Source organism: Coffea eugenioides, chromosome 8, assembly GCF_003713205.1.
Source record: "Coffea eugenioides isolate CCC68of chromosome 8, Ceug_1.0, whole genome shotgun sequence".
NCBI lineage: Eukaryota > Viridiplantae > Streptophyta > Magnoliopsida > Gentianales > Rubiaceae > Coffea > Coffea eugenioides.
This window is the reverse complement of record NC_040042.1, coordinates 42,354,748-42,373,367: the sequence shown is the minus strand read 5'-3', so window position 1 is coordinate 42,373,367 and position 18,620 is coordinate 42,354,748. Positions and strand designations below refer to the sequence as shown.

The 18,620-nt window shown below is 35.2% G+C and overlaps 3 protein-coding genes across 3 annotated transcripts in view; 2 read left to right on the top strand and 1 right to left on the bottom strand.

The window, feature by feature from the left end:
• The window catches only part of LOC113779190 (beta-Amyrin Synthase 2-like), a 31,322-nt gene extending 28,404 nt beyond the window's left edge, over positions 1-2,918 (top strand). Inside the window, exon 18 of the mRNA XM_027324691.1 lies at positions 2,802-2,918. Coding sequence (XP_027180492.1) covers positions 2,802-2,863 — 62 coding nt within the window. The 3' untranslated portion in view covers positions 2,864-2,918. The remainder of the gene's footprint in view (positions 1-2,801) is intronic.
• A 504-nt stretch (positions 2,919-3,422) lies between these two features.
• Positions 3,423-4,940, top strand: LOC113780822 (receptor-like protein Cf-9 homolog). Its single transcript, XM_027326602.1, has one exon. It carries the CDS (start codon positions 3,423-3,425, stop codon positions 4,938-4,940), a length of 1,518 nt encoding a protein of 505 aa, XP_027182403.1.
• Positions 4,941-13,705: 8,765 nt separating this feature from the next.
• LOC113780821 (beta-glucosidase 24-like) lies at positions 13,706-17,389 on the bottom strand. The gene is made up of 11 exons (XM_027326600.1): positions 17,341-17,389; positions 16,838-16,896; positions 16,658-16,733; positions 16,293-16,370; positions 15,885-15,972; positions 15,507-15,762; positions 15,245-15,363; positions 14,901-15,121; positions 14,422-14,459; positions 13,950-14,052; positions 13,706-13,812 (listed from the first exon to the last, which is right to left on the bottom strand). Exons 1-11 carry the CDS (start codon positions 17,387-17,389, stop codon positions 13,706-13,708), a joined length of 1,194 nt encoding a protein of 397 aa, XP_027182401.1.
• Positions 17,390-18,620: the final 1,231 nt, after the last annotated feature.

Below are 18,620 nucleotides of genomic sequence, written 5' to 3'. Positions count from 1 at the left end.
TAACTCACAAGTAACTCTAGTTTATTTTTTAATTAGGAGTAGGACATGCTCGTACTTTGCACGTAATTCAAAATTTATCCATATTGACCCATTCATCATTAGAGCCTCCATATCTTTTTGGACAATAATAATTCACACTACCTTCAAGCAATAAATCATGCATTTTTTGTTGCAAACAATTTTCAATTCCATAATTGCCAATGGATTCATCCACCCCACAAGTACAATAATTTCTTTTATTGACAAATTCTTCTTTATCAAATCATCCCAAACAAAGTATACAAATCATAATTTTCAAGCACATCAAAAATTTCAAAAGCCTCTTTATCAACACATATATTTTTTTCCCAATTAACTTCCCATGTTAAACCACGTTTTGACTTATGATCAGATTCATAGTCAAACTCTATCAAAAATATAAAGAGTTTCAATAATATTCTTCGGATTTCTGCATAATCCTGATAAAAAACTTTTGGTAAACAATAGAAAGAATTTACTTTAAGAATGTCACTCAAATCACACCTTGTGAGATATTTCTCCATTGTGTTCTCCCATTCTCGTCTTTCTTCAATGGTACTCAATGTGTGCAAATTTTTTAATTTTTTAACATTAACAAATTATCTCTCCATGGCAACTTAAAACAATTTACGTACCTTAACAAAAATTTTTTCCTCCCTGGCTTCAGGTTTGATCAAACTCCACGGTAAACAATCAACAATTTGGTAGAACCTTTTTTTTTTTTTTTTATCATTGCACAACACCAACAATCTTAATAGAATACCTCTTTTTAGACCTTTGTTCATATTCTTTTACTTTGCAATTATTCTTTTTTATTCTGTTCCTATTCTACTTCTTCATAAAAGGGAATTTTAACCCGAATTTCCACTGGTATCATAGAATTACTAGGTACCGAACAAAAAAGGAGAGAGAGGGATTCGAACCCTCGATAATTCTTTGTTCAAAACTATACCGGTTTTCAAGACCGAAGCTATCAACCATTCAGCCATCCCTCTGAGGGTCGCTTTTCCCTAATTCCAATCAATGATGGAATACTCCAAAACCAACCTTGTGGTCCAATTCTTCAATATATGATTACTCTATCACAACCTCTATACCTTTTTATAGCACATAGTCCTCTACCACAAATTCTGCACACCCTTCAGACACTACGATACCCCAAGATCAAACTCTTGAATCTAGGGCTTTAATACCATTTGTTAGCACAAAATATCACCCAACGGAAGTAACATTGAAATCTTGCAAACAATAATATAAGAAAAGCACAGGAGGAAACAAAATATTCTATTTCAATTCACTAATTTCCCTCAACTACAAACTTAGAACTCAAAATCCTTAAATAATGAAACATAACCACAAATCCTATTCTCATTATAATACCAAAACATGACTCAAACGTATTTCCTAAATTAACTTTGACACCAATTCTAATCTAGTTAACAAATAAAAAATATAATTCTAAAGCAACTAAACTTCTAAAAAGACTTGGTTTAATTTTTTTTTTGTCAACAGTTTTCTAGTTTACAGCAAAAAGGTTGTAAGAATTACGTCAACTGTTTTAATTAGATATAACTCAACTTAGAGACCCTATTCCCATGTCTTCTCAGCTTTTAAAATATGCTTCTCATAAATTTCTCTAATATGGAGAACAGAAGCAAGCATGTTTAGTCTTCCTCCAATGCGTCATGGAAGACTTTCCCAAGTTGAGGGGTAAATTACTAAATTGGGTTTGGAGCATGGTGTCATATCTTTCAAAATTAGGTGACGGATAAGAAGTTTTGGTCATTGCAAGCAGAAGAGTGAATTCGTATACTAATTGGTTGAAACTCAAGCTCTATAAAAGACTCATTTTTGCCCTTCTAAATTTTATCAAACAAACCCAAATGGAGAAGCAAAATTGGCTTTTTATAATATCAGTTCACCTTCTCATACTGCATATTGCAATTGCATCCTCTTTTTCGGTGCATCATTTCTGCCGCTATGATGAAGCTCTTGCATTACTTCAGTTTAAGGAGCAATTCAAGATTAGCGCATCCAATGAATTTTCTTCCGACTGTAGTTACTTTGGTCAGCATCCTTATCCAAAGATCACATCTTGGAACGAGAGTACAGATTGCTGCACCTGGGATGGAGTCACATGCCATGAGATCACTGGTCATATAATTCAATTAGACCTCAGCTGCAGCCAAATTGAAGGAGTCATCAGTCCTAATAGTAGCCTCTTCGGCCTTTCTCAACTCCAGAAACTAAACTTGGCATACAATGATTTCCAGCAATCGCGAATTTCGCGCGAGTTCAGAGGATTAACACACCTGACACACCTCAACCTCTCAACTTCAAATTTCAACGGCCAAATTGCATCAGAAATATCTCACTTGTCAAAGTTAGTTTTGCTTGATTTCTCTCTACATCCCCCAAGCTCCGCAATTTTAAGACTTCAAAAACATGATTTTCAAATGCTTCTACGAAATTTAACCAAGATAAGTGTGCTTTGTCTGTCTGCTGTACACATAGCATCTGAGGTTCCATTAAATTTTTCTTCATCCTTAACATATCTAGATCTTAGCAGTACAGGAATGCATGGTAAGCTCCCAGATCATGTTTTTGAGATACCGAACATGCAGGCTCTTGTATTAGGTAGCAATGAGAACCTCACCGGTATTTTACCTAAGTTCAACTCCAGCATATCTTCTTTGGAAGTCTTGGATCTCAGTTTTACCAACTTGTTTGGTGAACTTCCTGTTTCAATCGGCTGCTTGAAATCCTTAAACTCCTTGATATTATTTGGCTGTCAATTCTCTGGTTCTTTACCCGAATCCATTGGCAACCTTTCAAAACTCACTGACTTGATACTGGGTTCCAACAATTTTGTGGGACAAATCCCAAGGAGTATTTCAAATTTTGTGTCGTTGAAGACATTAGACCTTTCAGGCAATGGATTTCAAGGTCCAATTCCAGATTCTTTCAACAATCTCCAAAAACTAACCTCTCTATCACTTTCTTATAACAGTCTAGTTGGTCCATTGCCACCTTCAGTTGTCAACCTTACAGCGCTTGTAGACGTAGACATCAGATTCACTTTGCTATCTGGTCCACTTCCTGCGAATGCATCTGGGCTCCAAGAACTCATAAGTTTACAGATAACCCAGAATTTGCTCAATGGCACACTTCCACCATGGTTGTTTCACCTTCCAGCAGTGATTTTCTTAGATCTTGGATTTAATCATTTCACTGGACAATTGCCAGATTTCACAGGAAATTCTTCATTGACTTTTGTCTTTTTGGATCATAATAAATTACAAGGTCCAATTCCCAAGTCAATATCTACACTTAGGAACCTAATATGGCTTGACCTTTCATCAAACAATTTAAGTGGCATTGTTGATTTGATTATGTTCTTGAATATGAAAAACCTTGCTTACCTTTATCTTTCCTCCAATAGATTAGTATGTAGGATAGACAACGATGTCTCACTTCTCAACCTTGGACATTTGGGATTGTCATCTTGTGGGTTAAAAGAATTTCCAGGTTTCAATCAAAACTCAAAGAGTTTGTCATATTTAGACCTCTCCAGCAACAACATTCGTCAAATTCCCAGTTGGTTGAATTCCATGGCTTGGGATTCACTAACTTACCTAAATCTGTCTTATAATGCTATATCTACTCCTTTCATACCACCTTGGAAGAGTATTACTGTATTGGATGTTCGATCAAATCAGCTTCAAGGTCCGCTGCCAATTTCAATATGCAATTTAGAAGTCCTCTTCTTTCTTGACATGTCTGAAAACAAATTCAGCGGTGAAATTCCACGTTGTTTCGGAAACTTCAGTAGCGGACTGGCTGTGCTCAATCTGAAAAATAATCGCCTTCAAGGAAGCATTGGGATGATCTTTGCACCGAAAAATGGTTTGAGATATCTTGGATTGCAGGGCAACCTTTTTGAAGGGCAGTTGCCAAGATCTTTGGTGAAGTGTGAAAAACTGGAAGTCTTTGATGTAGGGAATAACAGAATAAATGACACATTCCCTACGTGGGTGGAAAATCTCAAGGAGCTCAAAGTTTTGGTTCTGAAATCGAATCGATTCTTTGGAACCATAGACAATAATTTCAAAACAAAAAGCCCATTCAAGAAGTTGCAAATTATGGATCTATCCAACAACGAGTTCACCGGTGTTGTACCTATCAGGCTTCTAACAAGCTTGAGAGCAATGATGAATTCAGACAGAACTGAATCAAGGGCAATGTACATGGACGCTGGCTATATCTTTTATGACAATGATTACAGATATTCGTTAAGCATATCTGTGAAAGGGCTATCAATGGAATTGCCCCAAATCATAACAACTCTCACAGCCATTGATTTATCAAGCAACAGATTCAGTGGAGAGATTGACGACGTCATCGGTGACCTGGTCGACCTCAAAGTTCTGAACTTATCCCATAACAGATTCTCTGGCCATATTCCCTCCTCCTTTGGGAATTTGAGTTCCCTTGAATCATTGGACATCTCTTGCAATCAAATTGATGGAGAGATCCCACAGCAACTTACAATGATGACCTCGCTTGAATTCTTAAACCTCTCACAGAATCATCTTGTGGGACGCATTCCTCAAGGTAACCAATTCAATACATTTTCCAATGATTCATACAAGGGGAACGTGGGACTGTGTGGACTCCCACTAACAAAGAAGTGCAGCGAATCTGATTTTGAGGTGCCACCACCACTTCCTATAGATCAAGAAGAAGAGCAATCAGATTTCTTCAGTGGATTTACATGGAAACCAGTGATTATAGGATATGGTTTTGGAGTTGTCCTTGGACTCGCTTTGGGATGGCTAATGTTTGCAACAGGAAAGCCACAATGGGTCGTAAAGTTTGTTGAAGAAGCGAGGTATCAACGGAGAAAACAGAAAACTCGTTAAAGATCCAATCCAACTACAGTAATGGAGCAAAGCCTTTCTGTATGTGCGTATCAGGTATTGCACAATCCTCATCTGGCCATAATTTTATTTAACTAGAATAATAGTACTCACTTGGAGCTAGTAAAAGGGTTTTGGTCCGATCATCTAATTAATTCTGCATGTCTCTTTCATTTTGAAAATAATTTAATCTCAAAACTGTTTAAGTTATTTGTTTCACCAAAATATTGGTAAAAGGATGTGAAACAATCATCTAGATTTTTGAAGATGTTGAGGAACGCACGTAAAGTTATCAAGAAATATAACATATATTAGTAATAACGTTGATGAAAAAAATAGAAAATTCATCTTGAATCGACAATGGATAAACCTTATTTTTTTTTTTCTTATTTCCTTTTGAGAAATTTAATCGTTTCTCATTTATTCTTTTTTTTTAAACTCTTTCTCGTCTTTTCTTATTTCCCCATCTCTATGAAACAAACACAATGATACTAGAAATAGGGAATGCATATTGTAAAAGTACTCAATAAGCTAAACTGTTGAAGTTATTTTGAGGTCAATTTGATTAAATTCCATTAAGCAAGTTCACATACATTTTTAGATATGACTATACACTTTCCTAAGGAAAAGAAGTAGAATTTCCACACTAGTTGATATTTGTTGACAATGTCAGGCCATTATGTGTCTTTTTAAGGTTTTTTTTTTTTTTGAGCATCTTTTCAAATTTTAATAAAGGAAATAAATACGAGTTATTCATGTGAACCCTATGACTTTCAAAAGTATTTAAAATCCATGAAGATTTGGCCGTTTCTCATGTAATGGATGGTGACATGGAGAACTTGGATGGTGTAGTTGCCATTGGAGTAAAAGGAAAGAGAATTTTCCTGAAGTCCCTTTTGATAGAGAATTGCTCTAGCAGATGTACTATTTGAAGTCCATGAATATGCATAATCCACAGCTCTTTCATGAAATGGGGAAAATTTTGAATATTGGCTTACTCGAGATCTTAAAGCCGTGCTGGTTTCTTGCAGGAATGGCTCAGGATAAAGGAGAATTGGAGCTAGCTTGCTGTTGAATGGGGCATAGAGTTTTAAGTGTGTTAGTAGTGGTATAATATCGTTTTTCCTTTTGTGTTCGATTTGTTGGCTTTATAGTTGATTGATGTACTTAGAAGTGGTCTACGTCCGTGTGTAAACTCTCTGTTCTTATCAATAAAAGTGCTAAGAAGTTGCCACCAAAAAAAAAAAAAATTGAACGCCAACTTGCTCTCTTTTTCTCTCTCTTTTTTTTTTTTTTGGGTGGGGGATGGGGTTTTGGGTTGGCTTGGGGGTTTGCACATTCCTTGTGAACGAGATAAAAAGGTTTCATTGATAGTTTTAACTTGCAATGCCTATGTTTTTGGATAAATTACTGATTGCCTCCTAAGGTTTCATCTATTAATACAAGACCGCCACTTTTACATTTTAAAATATCTGTCGAACATACTTAAAATTTTATGTAAAGTGAAATTTTGATAAAAAGTAGTCTCCACAATGTTATTAGTTAAAATTTCAATATTACCCTTACTAGGTATTGAATATAACAGGGTTGGCGCTTTTGTATAAAATCATATGAGGATTAGATGGGTTAAGTGAACATCGTCATTTTAGTACACTAACTTATGTGCATGTCTAGTTTCCTTTTTACATAAATTCATAGATGGATTATGTAGTAATATGTGAAACCACAGTGGATAAATAATAATTTGATCCTTTTTCTTTTCTTTTCTTTTCTTTTTCTTTTTATATTTTCCGGTAGGGTGGGAGGTTGGGGATGTGTAGTTGAACACTTCACTTCATTCTCTCCCTTTCATATTCTAGGGATCAGAGTGGGACAGATTTTATACTTTAAAAATTGAAGTATCCCACTTTGAAACACAAGAATCCAAGTGAGAATTTGAGTATAATAGAAAAGTGTAAAGTATAATAAACCCAAAAAAATATGAAAACAACTCCAGCGTCATGCAGACCTCTCATGAGCAGGGGAAATAAGTAACTTTTTTCTTTTTTCTTTTTTGGGATTTAAGGAGAAACTCTAAGCTTTATAATGAAAAAGAGAAAATAGGAGGATTTGAGAGTCAAACCAAGAATAATCTACTTACCAACTAAATTGCGCCCTGTCCCAAAACAAATAACTTTCATGAAAAAGGAAATCCTGCTCTTGAATCAATGCGACTTCTCTTTGTTAACGTGAAGAATAAAAGTACAAAGACGGCAGGTTACTACACCAATTGCATGCAAACTCAGTTTTAACCATTTGAAGGCAGTACTATGACTGAACATCATTAAGTGATAAGTGAATATTTTACATGTTTGTTTCATATGATTACATGCAAGCTTTTGTCGTGTTTTTAGGTGTTCATAGCCATGTCTAAGCCCTTTTTGGTGTAAAATTGCTTCAGGTGTTACTTAGTGAGCCAAATAAGTGGATTAATGCATAAATATGTGATATTTTTGTAGGTTATTGGTGCATGAAACACTCGTTTAAGTTGAAGAAGATGCAATGTATATCTTGGAGGATAATGCATAAGTGAGACCAGAAGAGAAAGTTGCACGACAAAGGAAGGAAATTGAAACTGGAAATAGGGGAGTTGGATCCGACCTCGGATAAAACTTCTGTAATCAGAGGCTGTATCCGAGGCCATGATCTGAGCTTGGATCTCTTCGACAAAGGCCTCAGACCTTGCATGCAAAATATGTGAAAATTTGAAGAAACCTTACATCCGAGCTCGGATCAGCTTGGTACCCCCCGAATCCAAGGGTTCAGATATTTTTCTCTCCTCAGCGATTTGTAGAACAATTTGTATACATTTAACACTTACTTTTTTGCCTCTTGTTTCACAATAAATTTCGATTGAAAAGTTGGCAAAGCATCTTGTACACTTGAAGAATGAATATTGGAGATTCCAATGAAGGGCATTTTTGGAAGAAGAAGAAAAAAACGAGTAGAAAAACACATTATTGAAGAGTGAGAAGGGAGATTGGAGGGGATAGAGAAGGGAAGATATAGAACTTTTCTTTCTTTTCTCTCTAGCTTAACTTAGTGATAGTTTTAGATCAAGTTAAGTTTTCATTTCTATTGAAGAACTTAAAGAATTCTTGATGTAACCATGTATTTTTTATGGCAATGAAGATGATGGAACTTGAAAATCATGTTTCTTCATTTGAATGAGCATTTCTTCTCCTTTACTCTCTTTATTTGTTTCACTAATACTCTGTTACATTGAAGACATGAGCTTTATTGTTAAATCTACTATGTCTAACTAAATCTTCTTGTTCTAGGGATAGATGAAACTATTTGTACCTTAACTATGGTTGAATAAAGTTAATTATTGTTATATCTTGCACTTGCTAGTTCATTTGTTCATACTTTAATACTTGTAAATGCTTGATCACCATTTACTAGCCACTTTAGTTGTTGTTAATATATGAAAATAGTTGATAATAATGAAAAATGAATGAAGGAGTAAACACACGAAAGTAGAGGTACATTTAGGTGGATATTTATGACATTTCGTGTCCTTGATATAGTTTAAACTAGAGATTTCACCACAAAAGTAGAGAAACTCTAGTGTAGACTAAGTTTGGTTCATTGGCGAAAGCGAGTTCCAATGGTTTGCGTGAAATGCATCCTTAGCAAAACAAGAGCATGAGTGATATTTAGCTAATTCATCCATGGTTAGCTACATTTAGTGGATTCTATACCCTAGGACACTTGTGTTGAGTTACTTCAAGTTGTTAACTTGCATTATATTACTTTTTGCATTTTGAATGATTAAACTAGTTAAAATTCTTGATAAATTTAGATAATAGAGTGAGTTAGAAACCTTGGTAGTTGCAAGTGATTCCTCGTGAGATCGATCCTAATTCCTGAGTACTACTAACTACGACCTGTACACTTGCAGTGCACGAGGATTTAGGTCAAAATTTAGAATGTAGGTTTGAGCCTCGTCATTAAGCAATATAAAGAAAGATAAGGATTTTTTAGATGATTAAACACGTTATTAAAGAAATCTACACTGGGTGTAAAACCAACAAATATACACATATGCACGCGCACTTAGAAATAATCAAAGGTTTGACAAAGGCCTTATTAATTCATGATTGAACACTTGCATGCACCAATGAACATTATAGCCGTGCTTGAATTTGCACGTTTGCTCTTGAATATTTGCATTCACCAATGAATATTTGACAAACAAGAGAGAAAACCCTTCATGCTTCGATTGTTTATTCCAAGCTGATGTTTGTGAATAGAGACATTAATTCGAGTGAAATTTATTCCCGAGTCTGTGCAATAAATGTTGGAGGACTCTTGCAATCAAAAAGTCCAGTCTTCACCGAGCCTTGTTGAAAGTAAAGCTCCTGGAAGCAACTTGTAAACTTTTTCTTGACTACACCTGAAGACGACAGCCACGGATAATTTTTTTTCCCCTTCTTTTATTGGTTTCTTGACTTGACTTTTGTTAAATAGGAAAACAAAGAGCTCATTGGGATTGTTTTTCTAGAAAAAGTTTTTTTTTAAAGGATATTTGAGCAGTAAAAAAATGATTGACAAACAAAAATTTTTTGAAAATAATATCTAAATTATGTATGTTCAAACAATGGCTGCAAACGAGTCGAGTCGAATCGAAATTTGGGCTAATCAAGACAGGCTTGACTTAATTTTATCAACCTTGAAACTCGAGTTCGAGTTTGACGAGTTGTCAATTTTGAGTCAAGCTCAACTAATTAAGCCGAGTCTTGACTTAATTTTATCAACCTTGAAACTCGAGTCCGAGTTCGACGAGCTGCCAATTTTGAGTCAAACTCGATCTCGAGCTTGAAAAATAAAAAATAATTATTTTTATTTTTTTAAAAAATAAATAAAATAATATTTTTTTTGATAAATAATAAAATATTAGGGGTATATATGTAATTTTACTATTAATATATATATATATATATATACTCGAACTCGCGAGCCGAACGAACTTAATATTTTGAGATCGAGTTCGATTTGTCCAACTCGCACTCGATATTGATTGAACTCGAATCGAGTTTTGACTCGAGCGACTCGGTTCGTTTGCAACCCTAATTCAAACAGACTATTTCGTCCCCTTAAAGGGACGATTTATGCAAAGGTCTATCAGTTGGTGTTATTGTATACGGATTTATAAAACAGTTCTAAAAAAAAAACTACTTTTGTGGTAATGATGTCTGTTATTAGGAAAAGGCAAAACTAGTTTGGAGTATGACATTGTTTGGACAGGAAAATTTTCTTTAAGAAGTTTCAGAATTTTCAAGGGGTAAGTTGCCTCCTCACATCCATATAGCTCCGCAAATGAACAATATTCAGTAGTCGCAATTGTTTTGTACAATGTAATCTGCCGTTAATATAGTAATATAGATCACCACATACAACTTTAAACGAATCTTCATAGAATGGTAATTTTAGATGATAAAATCAAGATCTCCCATTTCAATTTTTTTAGGCGGCAAGAAATAGTTGTAAAACACAGTTACTCTCCCACGAGAAACACTCATGTGGGACATAAATAGAGGCCTTTTTTTTTCGAAAACGATAATAATTGTATAACCTATTCTATCCTAATATACAGGGGGGAGTCTAAAGAAACTTGTTGGTGGGTGTCAAACCACCAAAAATAAAATTTATATTAGACCTACTACCAAAACTGAATGAGTATAGTGGTGAGTAGGGTCGTCTCCTCAGGGAACAGGTAGGCAAATCACACAGGAAAATGGGGGGGGAATTTTTAGCAATAGTACCAACTAATTAAAAAGGAATAAAAACGGAAATTCAAAGTTGAGTAAGATAGTAGAAACCAAATTACACAAATAACAATTAATTAAAACAACCTAGTCAAGGAATTAATCTTGGCATCGAAGCACTCAACTGATCACAGATACAAGGGACAATTCATATACTCACGAATAAACTGGTTATAGTGGTCAAGCGACGCGCCCAACCACCAATCTTTCCTTAATTTTATGATAGTCAAGAGACGCTCATAAACTACCCTCTTGTGACTAGACAACCCCAGAAACGCTCATAGGATTTAATGTAGCCACAGCATTAGGAATTAGAAAGACCTAATTCTAGATGACAAACACACATGCGGGTTTGTTTAGGCTAGATTAATTATCCCCACGATCCAATTAGACCCCTTGCGAGGCGGTGAAATTGTCTCGTTTGCCACTAATCAAGATGCTTAAAGGCGACGCGCCAACATCCTAATTGGCTATCAATTATTTAGACACTCGAATAACAGGCCTAATTATCCAATAAATCTAAACAATAATAACTAGGGAAAAATAGAGAATAATCAAATACCCATGAACATATAAATTAAAAATAAACAATTAAAACGATCTCACAGTTATGGTGCTCCAATCCTCGATTTATTTCTCAACTAGATAAAAGAACTAGCCTTGCTGCATAATCATTATGTGATTCCAAGCTTCCAAGTAATTTTGTCTATCAAGAAGTAAAAGGGTGCGGCGGCTTGTCTAAAGCTTGCGTGAAGAAGTAAAAGGAAAAAAAACAAAAGAATCAAAAAAGATTCCCTAGTCTATTGCAATCCCCCCAATTTGTAGTGCTGCCCGCCGTCCTTTTTGCTAGCCAAAATAAGAAGTTGTTTCTCAAACGAATTATTTCCTTAATTCCCTCATTGGATTGTTGCCAAAAGTCCTCTTTGGAAAAACTTCCTGATCCCACGTAGCTACCATCACTTTCCAAGAATTGCGGCAGCCTCCAAGGAGTAGGATCGCATACTCCGTCCTTATCACGCAGCTCCGCGTTATCTGGCGTGGGCACGCCTTAGAAGCAAGAGTCTTCTGGATTTTGCCTCCCTTTTGTCACTTTCAACACTAATTGCCTGTAATTAACACAAATACTAATTATGAGCAGAAATCCAATACTTTGCATACTAAACTGTCAAAATTAAGACCAAATAACCACAAATAAAATGCATAATTATATCCCTATCACTTGTGTTAGGAGTTAACAGATATACAGATCTTACTAAATCAAAAAAATGCTTTGGTACCATCTTTAAATTTTTTTTTGCTGCAGATGGAATTTAAACCCCGCCTACAGCCAAGGAGAAACTTAAAAGCTGCTCGAGCATTTAATTCTCTAACAAAAACAAGTAGCCACGAAAAGACTCAAAAGTTTGCCACTTTTGGATATTCCTTTACTGTTCCAAACTTCCCAAAAGAACTCGCTGCCATAAGCTTTGTCATGACCCACAAAAAAAGGGCCTATTCTTGACATAGTCCACGAACAATTATGATGCAATTTTACACATTCAGTCCATTTTTTTCCTGGTTAATTGATCAACCCTTTAAATTAAGTGCACTTATTATGGTTAAAATCATCATCAAAATTGCCTTAGGAGGTTGAATTCGAGATAATAAGCTATTACAAATATTTATGTACATCGGTTATTTCAACTTGTGGTTGAAGATTAAAAAAAAACTTGCAGTTGAAAGATCATTGGAAGTAGCTTAATGTTTAAAATAAAGGTGCGAGCATCTAGTCTTATAAGCCATTACAGCTCCTCACAATTTCTCGATTCTCTTCGTGATGGAGCTCCAATAACATGCATCAGCAGAGCATCAAGTTCGAGAAATTGCCAACAATCAAATCATCGGGGGTGAAAAAAGTGGAAATTTATCAGGGGTGAAGATAGAGAAGCTAGAGCACTACAATGGAGATAAAACAGCGTTTTGTAATTGTAATAAACCATGTCGAATAGCTACTTCATGGATATTGTCAAATCCAGAAAGAAGATTCCATGGCTACAAGAATTATGGGGTTTTTTTTTATTTTGTCAATATATTTGAGGGGAATTTTTTTTTTTTTTTTTTTTGTGTTTTGGCAATATAAGTGGATATGGATATTTAGCAGTAATTTCTGATTTAGTTTCATTTGCTTTGCAATAATGGGCAATCTAATTTCTACACATAATGGGGTATTGCTATTCATTATTGTCACTGAAAACTTGCAAATACTTTTTGTGGTATGATTTGCCAATGCCGAAGATGATGAAAAATATGATGGCAAAATTCTTGAAAGAACTAAGGGAAGTCGAACAAAAGAACCATGTCATGAAGATTGAACTTACAAGGTTGGAAGAAGAGAATGAGATGATGAAGCTTGAAATTGGAAAGCTAAAACCTGGGAACAAGTTGTTAGTTTTTGTTGTCGTTAAACTATTTCTGATGATCTTTCTAATCTATTTTGTCCGTTAATTGCAAAAGATTAGACAAGTGTAACGATTATGCCCTTGTAGGTTCATGCAGATTGAGTAAACTGTGGTTTAAATTCCTATGTTGGAAATAAAAAACTTCTTCAAGAACTAAATTGATTAAAATAATTCATAAATGATGAAATTGATTTTAGTGAAAATATCCAGGAACCAAAAAGATGAAATTCCCTTTATATAACTCCAAGAGCGTTTAGTAATGGACCCCTCGTTATTAGTAAGAATATATGTCATAAGTTTCATACTAAAAGTAGTACATAGCAATAACCACAGTAACTCCATGCATTGCCGAAGCTGAAAACCAATTATTTATATTTTTGGGTAAGTCAAACTTTATTCCAGAACAACATAAAGGTACGTTACAAAAACTACAATAAACCTGATCCCGCAAAAGGATAGCGACCATAAACAAGAAGAACATTCAAAACCGTGAAAACCATTGATATTACTCCCAAAGTCTTTACTCAATTGCTTGAAGAATACAGCACAAATGGTCTTCTGTGTAATCAATTCGAATTGTATCATTTATGGACTCCTCTTTGGTTAGTGTGTCATTAGTGCATACACCTGCAAACAGACGACCGAAATTGATGAACATATGATCAATAAATTACCTCATGAGTCTTAAGAGATGTAGAATCATGCAGATTATTTATCAACATCGATCTGAAGAGCAGAGCATATATGAGTGATTGGTTGATTACCATTCTCCGTGATGTAGATTGTTGGGTTATCATAAACCACTTTCGTGTAGTTCAGAAGGTCTCTGATTCCACGAGGATATACTTGAAGCCAAAACACACCAGCCTACAAGATTTTTTGAGAGTTAATTGATCATTTGATTTAGAATCAAACTCAAAAATCACAAAATAAAAAATTATACTAAGTTAAGATGTGCTGAAACACGTTGAAATTCTAAAATTGACTTCATTAAGAGAAGAAAACACACACTAGTATTCCTTTGTTCACTCTAATTTAAAAAGGCTATTAGCTTACATCACTAATAATAATTGGATGGGCATTGCAAGCAATTTTTCATGTGGGTCGAATTCATGAGCTTTTAACATTTAGATATTGTGGCTGTCAAAAAATACAGTAGAAAAGATATCTAGCATCATAAGATATAACAATTTTTTGCATGAAACCCATTGACTATGTGATAAATGCATAACTTACTGGTCCAAGACCAAAGGGATTGCCCTCACTATCAGTTTCTGAAAAATAAGAGAAGGAAGTTAATCCATAGACAGGAAATGATATGTCATTCAATATACACGCAGACCAATATAGTGATCGCAGCATTTTTTTTTATTTCTGCTATTTTTAATTTTGACACATTTAGCAATTTCCAAATCACAAGGTCATTTGTATGTTTCAATGTCAAAATCAGCCAACGTGTTATGTGTATATATTTGTACTTTCACCATGCCCTTAGTCCCTCAAAAGGGTGGAATCTCAAAGACGAAATATAGAGGGGAAAATATCCAAAACATGGTAAAATCATCGTACTGAGGATATAAATTGAGGGACTCCAAATCATATATATATATAAAAAATTCTACTATTTAGGCTATGAAACTACACATGAATACATGATGTAGGTTCTTTTTATATTTTTTGTTCTTTCGGTTACTAAAGAATAAATTGGAATTCACCCGTTACATTAACTCCAGAATCTGTGACGTAGCTTGGATGTGGTGGTACATAACCTTCGTCAAGGAAGTGGGTGAATGATCCAGTATAATAATTCAAACCAAGAAAGTCGTACGAACCCTCTAGCTTTCTACTCTCCACTGGAGTGAAACTTGGTAATCTTTCGCCTACTCTTTCCTTCATGGTGTCTGGATAGTCACCCAATGTGACTGGACGCATAAACCTGTGATGATCGGCACGAACTGTAAATTTGTTTCATCTTTTAAAATATGTAAAGCCCATCTGATGTTCAATATCAAGAGCCAAGAGGTCAGCTAGTGATAGCTATCTAAAGCATATCCCTTACCATCCAAACGTGAAATCGAGTTGTATTTCTGCTGCTTTCAGGTCATCTTCATTTCCATCCCTAAATGGTAGAAACCATTGGCTATTGAGTGTGATTCCTATAATCCCACCTTGGAGTTCCTGCAGAATAAACAACATCAGCTAATATATTAATTTCTCCTCCTAATAGAACCTTTTAGGCTTCTTGTTTGCTAAATTTTCAATTCAAAACTTGTAGAAGCCATGATGAAGACCACACATGCAACTTATATCAATGGTGTGACCTGATATTTTTGCCTATACAAGTCAACAGCAGCTGCATGGGAAAGAAGTTGGTGGTGTGTCACCAAATACGGTTCTATTCCTTCGTCTCCACCTGTACAATCAACGTTTCCCCATATAGTGCATCGACCAGGTGCCAGATATGGCAAAGTATGTCCACTTTCACTTAAAGACAATGGTTCGTTGAGTGTGATCCAAAACTTAACCCGATCGCCAAAATTCTTGAACAGGATGTCAACATAGTTTCGATAATTAATCCTCCCTATTTAAGAAATTAATTATGAGGAAATCAAAACTGGAAGGATACCCTAAGCCTTAGGACTACATAATAATTAACATCGAAAAATTAATTAATATAGACAAGAACTTGGGCTACTTACACTATTCGGGGACTCAGGAATCCACCATATAGAGATTGTAGAGCTTGGGGAACATCCCAATGAAAAGTAGTCACACAAGGGTCAATTCCTACACGATGGGAATAAAAGGCACATTTACCATATATATCATGCGCTTTTAGGAACTTGAATTTAGTGAAGGGGAAAAAAAAGAATTCAAAAAAATCAATTAACTGTGAAGGGGAATAAATAAAAAAGAGACCAAATTAAATAAAGAATGAGTTGTTCAATAGTATACGAAACTGTTTTCCATTATTTTAAACTTTCAATTACATTTGAAACTTTTAAACATGCAAGGAAATGGGAGAAAACTAATTATCATTCATGTTTGTTTTTCTATATTGTATCTTGTAAAAATCAAAGATTCAATCAAGGCCATTATAAATGAACCTTTTGCTATGAGAGCATTGATGAAATTATTGTAGTAGTCAATTCCAGCTTGATTCACACCATCTTTTAACTGACCACCTGTCGAGTAGTAAGAATGAGTGCATGGAGAGAGTTAGAAGTTCGAATGTGAGAAATCAAAACCTTAAAATTGAAATTACTACTGCATTTAGCAAGTAATGATCACCATTAACTTAATGAATTTTAGCTTTTTCCACTACCAAATTAATCCATTTCACTGAAAAGCTCTGATGTACATATGTTTTGTGTGCATGTGTACGTGTGTGTGTGCCCTGGGAGCTTTTTAATTGTAATTTTAAGTAGAAATTCTCGTAGAAATATGTAGTGCATAAACACAGGAAACTAACTTGGCAATATTCTGCTCCATGCGATTGAGAATCGATAAACATCAAGACCAAGATCAGCGATGTTGTTTACATCACCCTGCATTATAAATTAATTAGAAAGTTGTGACTGTATATAATACTTATGTAGTCCCAACCACATATAAAACCAGAAAAAAAAGGGCAATTGATTTTTTTCTATACCTGGTAAAGATCATAAGCATTAGTAGCAATGTCCCCATTTTTTCCATCAAAAATCTTGCCTGCAATTTCAAAGTAAAAAAAGAACCAAAAAAAAAAAAAGGGACTGCATGGCACTTGCAATTTCCTTTTCATTTTTTTCTTCTAATTGCTAGACGAACTAATTTGTTACTTGCTATTCCCTTTTCATCTGTTACTGCAGTATTTGTTGGAAAAAAAAAAAGCCATATAGAAAATACTAATGCGGTGTTTTTTTCTTTTTTACTAAAAGCTAATGTACTGTTTGAGGATGAAATTTAAGTATCTTGTTCACAACATTCATCTATAGTTACTGCCAGCAGAGGGCAATGTTAATGGTGCTGATGCAGATTTCTAGTTTGTTCAAATCTATAATCAGCTGATGATCCGAGGGTATCAAATTGTATCGTTTTCGAACAAATGGAGAGAAATGAAATGCAGAGCTGGATAAAGATGAGTATGTGTGTCCCAGATACTTGGTCCTTTACCGTCACGATTCCATGCACCTTCAATCTGGAAACAAAAGAGAGAACTCATAACGTGCAATCATCTTCCGCCAAGATTTTTGGCAAAAGTAAACCGAATATTACTATAGAAACTCAAAATAGAGGTTAGTTAGCCAGCTAGTGGCTGACTGATTTTGCTTGATTAAGATGCAAATGAAAGCAAATTCTTTGAACTTTGCATTGATCTCTCCACATCCTTCACGATGCATGCATGCGCAAAATAACTTGAACATCTTATTTTGAGGTACCAAAAATCTTTATTAACTTATTTAGGAATTTTATGTCCCTCTAGTGTATGTACTTATGTGCTATGGGTTTGAGGGGAAGGAGAACACTTCAGAACTGGTAAGAAAGTTGATCTTTCCCATTATCAGTAGGCAGCTTCGCCAATGAAGGCAACTGATTTCCATCAATCTTATTTGCAGATAATGCTACCTGATAGGCAGAGCTTGCTGCCCCGAACACGAAATCGCTCGGGAAGCTTTCACGCTTCACTGCACTGCAGTTACACTTGTAAGCTGAAGTATCAGCAAAGGCAGAATGAGCAAAAGCCAGAAAACAAAAGAGGAGAAAAAACTTGGTTGCCATGATTTCTAAGTCGAGATGGGTGCAGAACAACTGCCCTAGCTTGGGCTTATATATGGCAGAGGTGTGGCAGGAAGTTCCGTTGAAGGTTGCATTACCATGTAGGCGGATGTTGCTTTTCATCAATCTTATCTCCAAAGAATCAGATACGTAAAGCAGAAGCAGCAGCTTTTTTCAAAATCCCCAGTAGTTGATTTTTGTAGGGGAGCTTCAGCAGTCATTTACGTGTCAGGACCATGCAATTGTGCTGCGAAGTCTGATGTAAGTTCAAGTCAAGGTGTAAAAATGCAGATTAAAAGTGCATGATCTCGAATGTATCTAACACCTCTAGCATATGCAGGTACGTCTATACTCTTCCTATGTACATTCTACCTCTACAACTATACAATGTCAATCTGCCACAGTTTTAAGTTTCCAAATGCATGCGAGGAATTGCAGTTTCCTTCGTGGATGTCCAATAGGAACTTCTTCAATTGGTTGAGTGCATTTTTGCTAATGATTGTTTAAATCATGTCCTAACTAGACGTCTAAAGTTCCATAGAAATCATTATATTTCCTTTAACTTTAAATTTGAAAATTGTCCCTGAGGCCGAAGTTTAAGGGTCAAGTTTGAAATCCCCCACAATTTAGAACTTCTGTGTTCAACTTCCATTATGCTTATGTGAGTCATTAAATAT

What these genes read in the sequence shown, in the direction of transcription:
- LOC113780821 (XM_027326600.1), bottom strand. Translation starts at nt 17,389, where the DNA reads ATGAGTTCTCTCTTTTGTTTCCAGATTGAAGGTGCATGGAATCGTGAC. An exon ending in AGGTGCATGGAATCGTGACG is followed by an intron (nt 16,897 to 17,340) that starts GTAAAGGACCAA and finishes TTGAAATTGCAG; the next exon opens with GCAAGATTTTTGATGGAAAA. An exon ending in CTCGATTTCACGTTTGGATG is followed by an intron (nt 15,122 to 15,244) that starts GTAAGGGATATG and finishes CGATCATCACAG; the next exon opens with GTTTATGCGTCCAGTCACAT.
- LOC113780822 (XM_027326602.1), top strand. Translation starts at nt 3,423, where the DNA reads ATGAAAAACCTTGCTTACCTTTATCTTTCCTCCAATAGATTAGTATGT.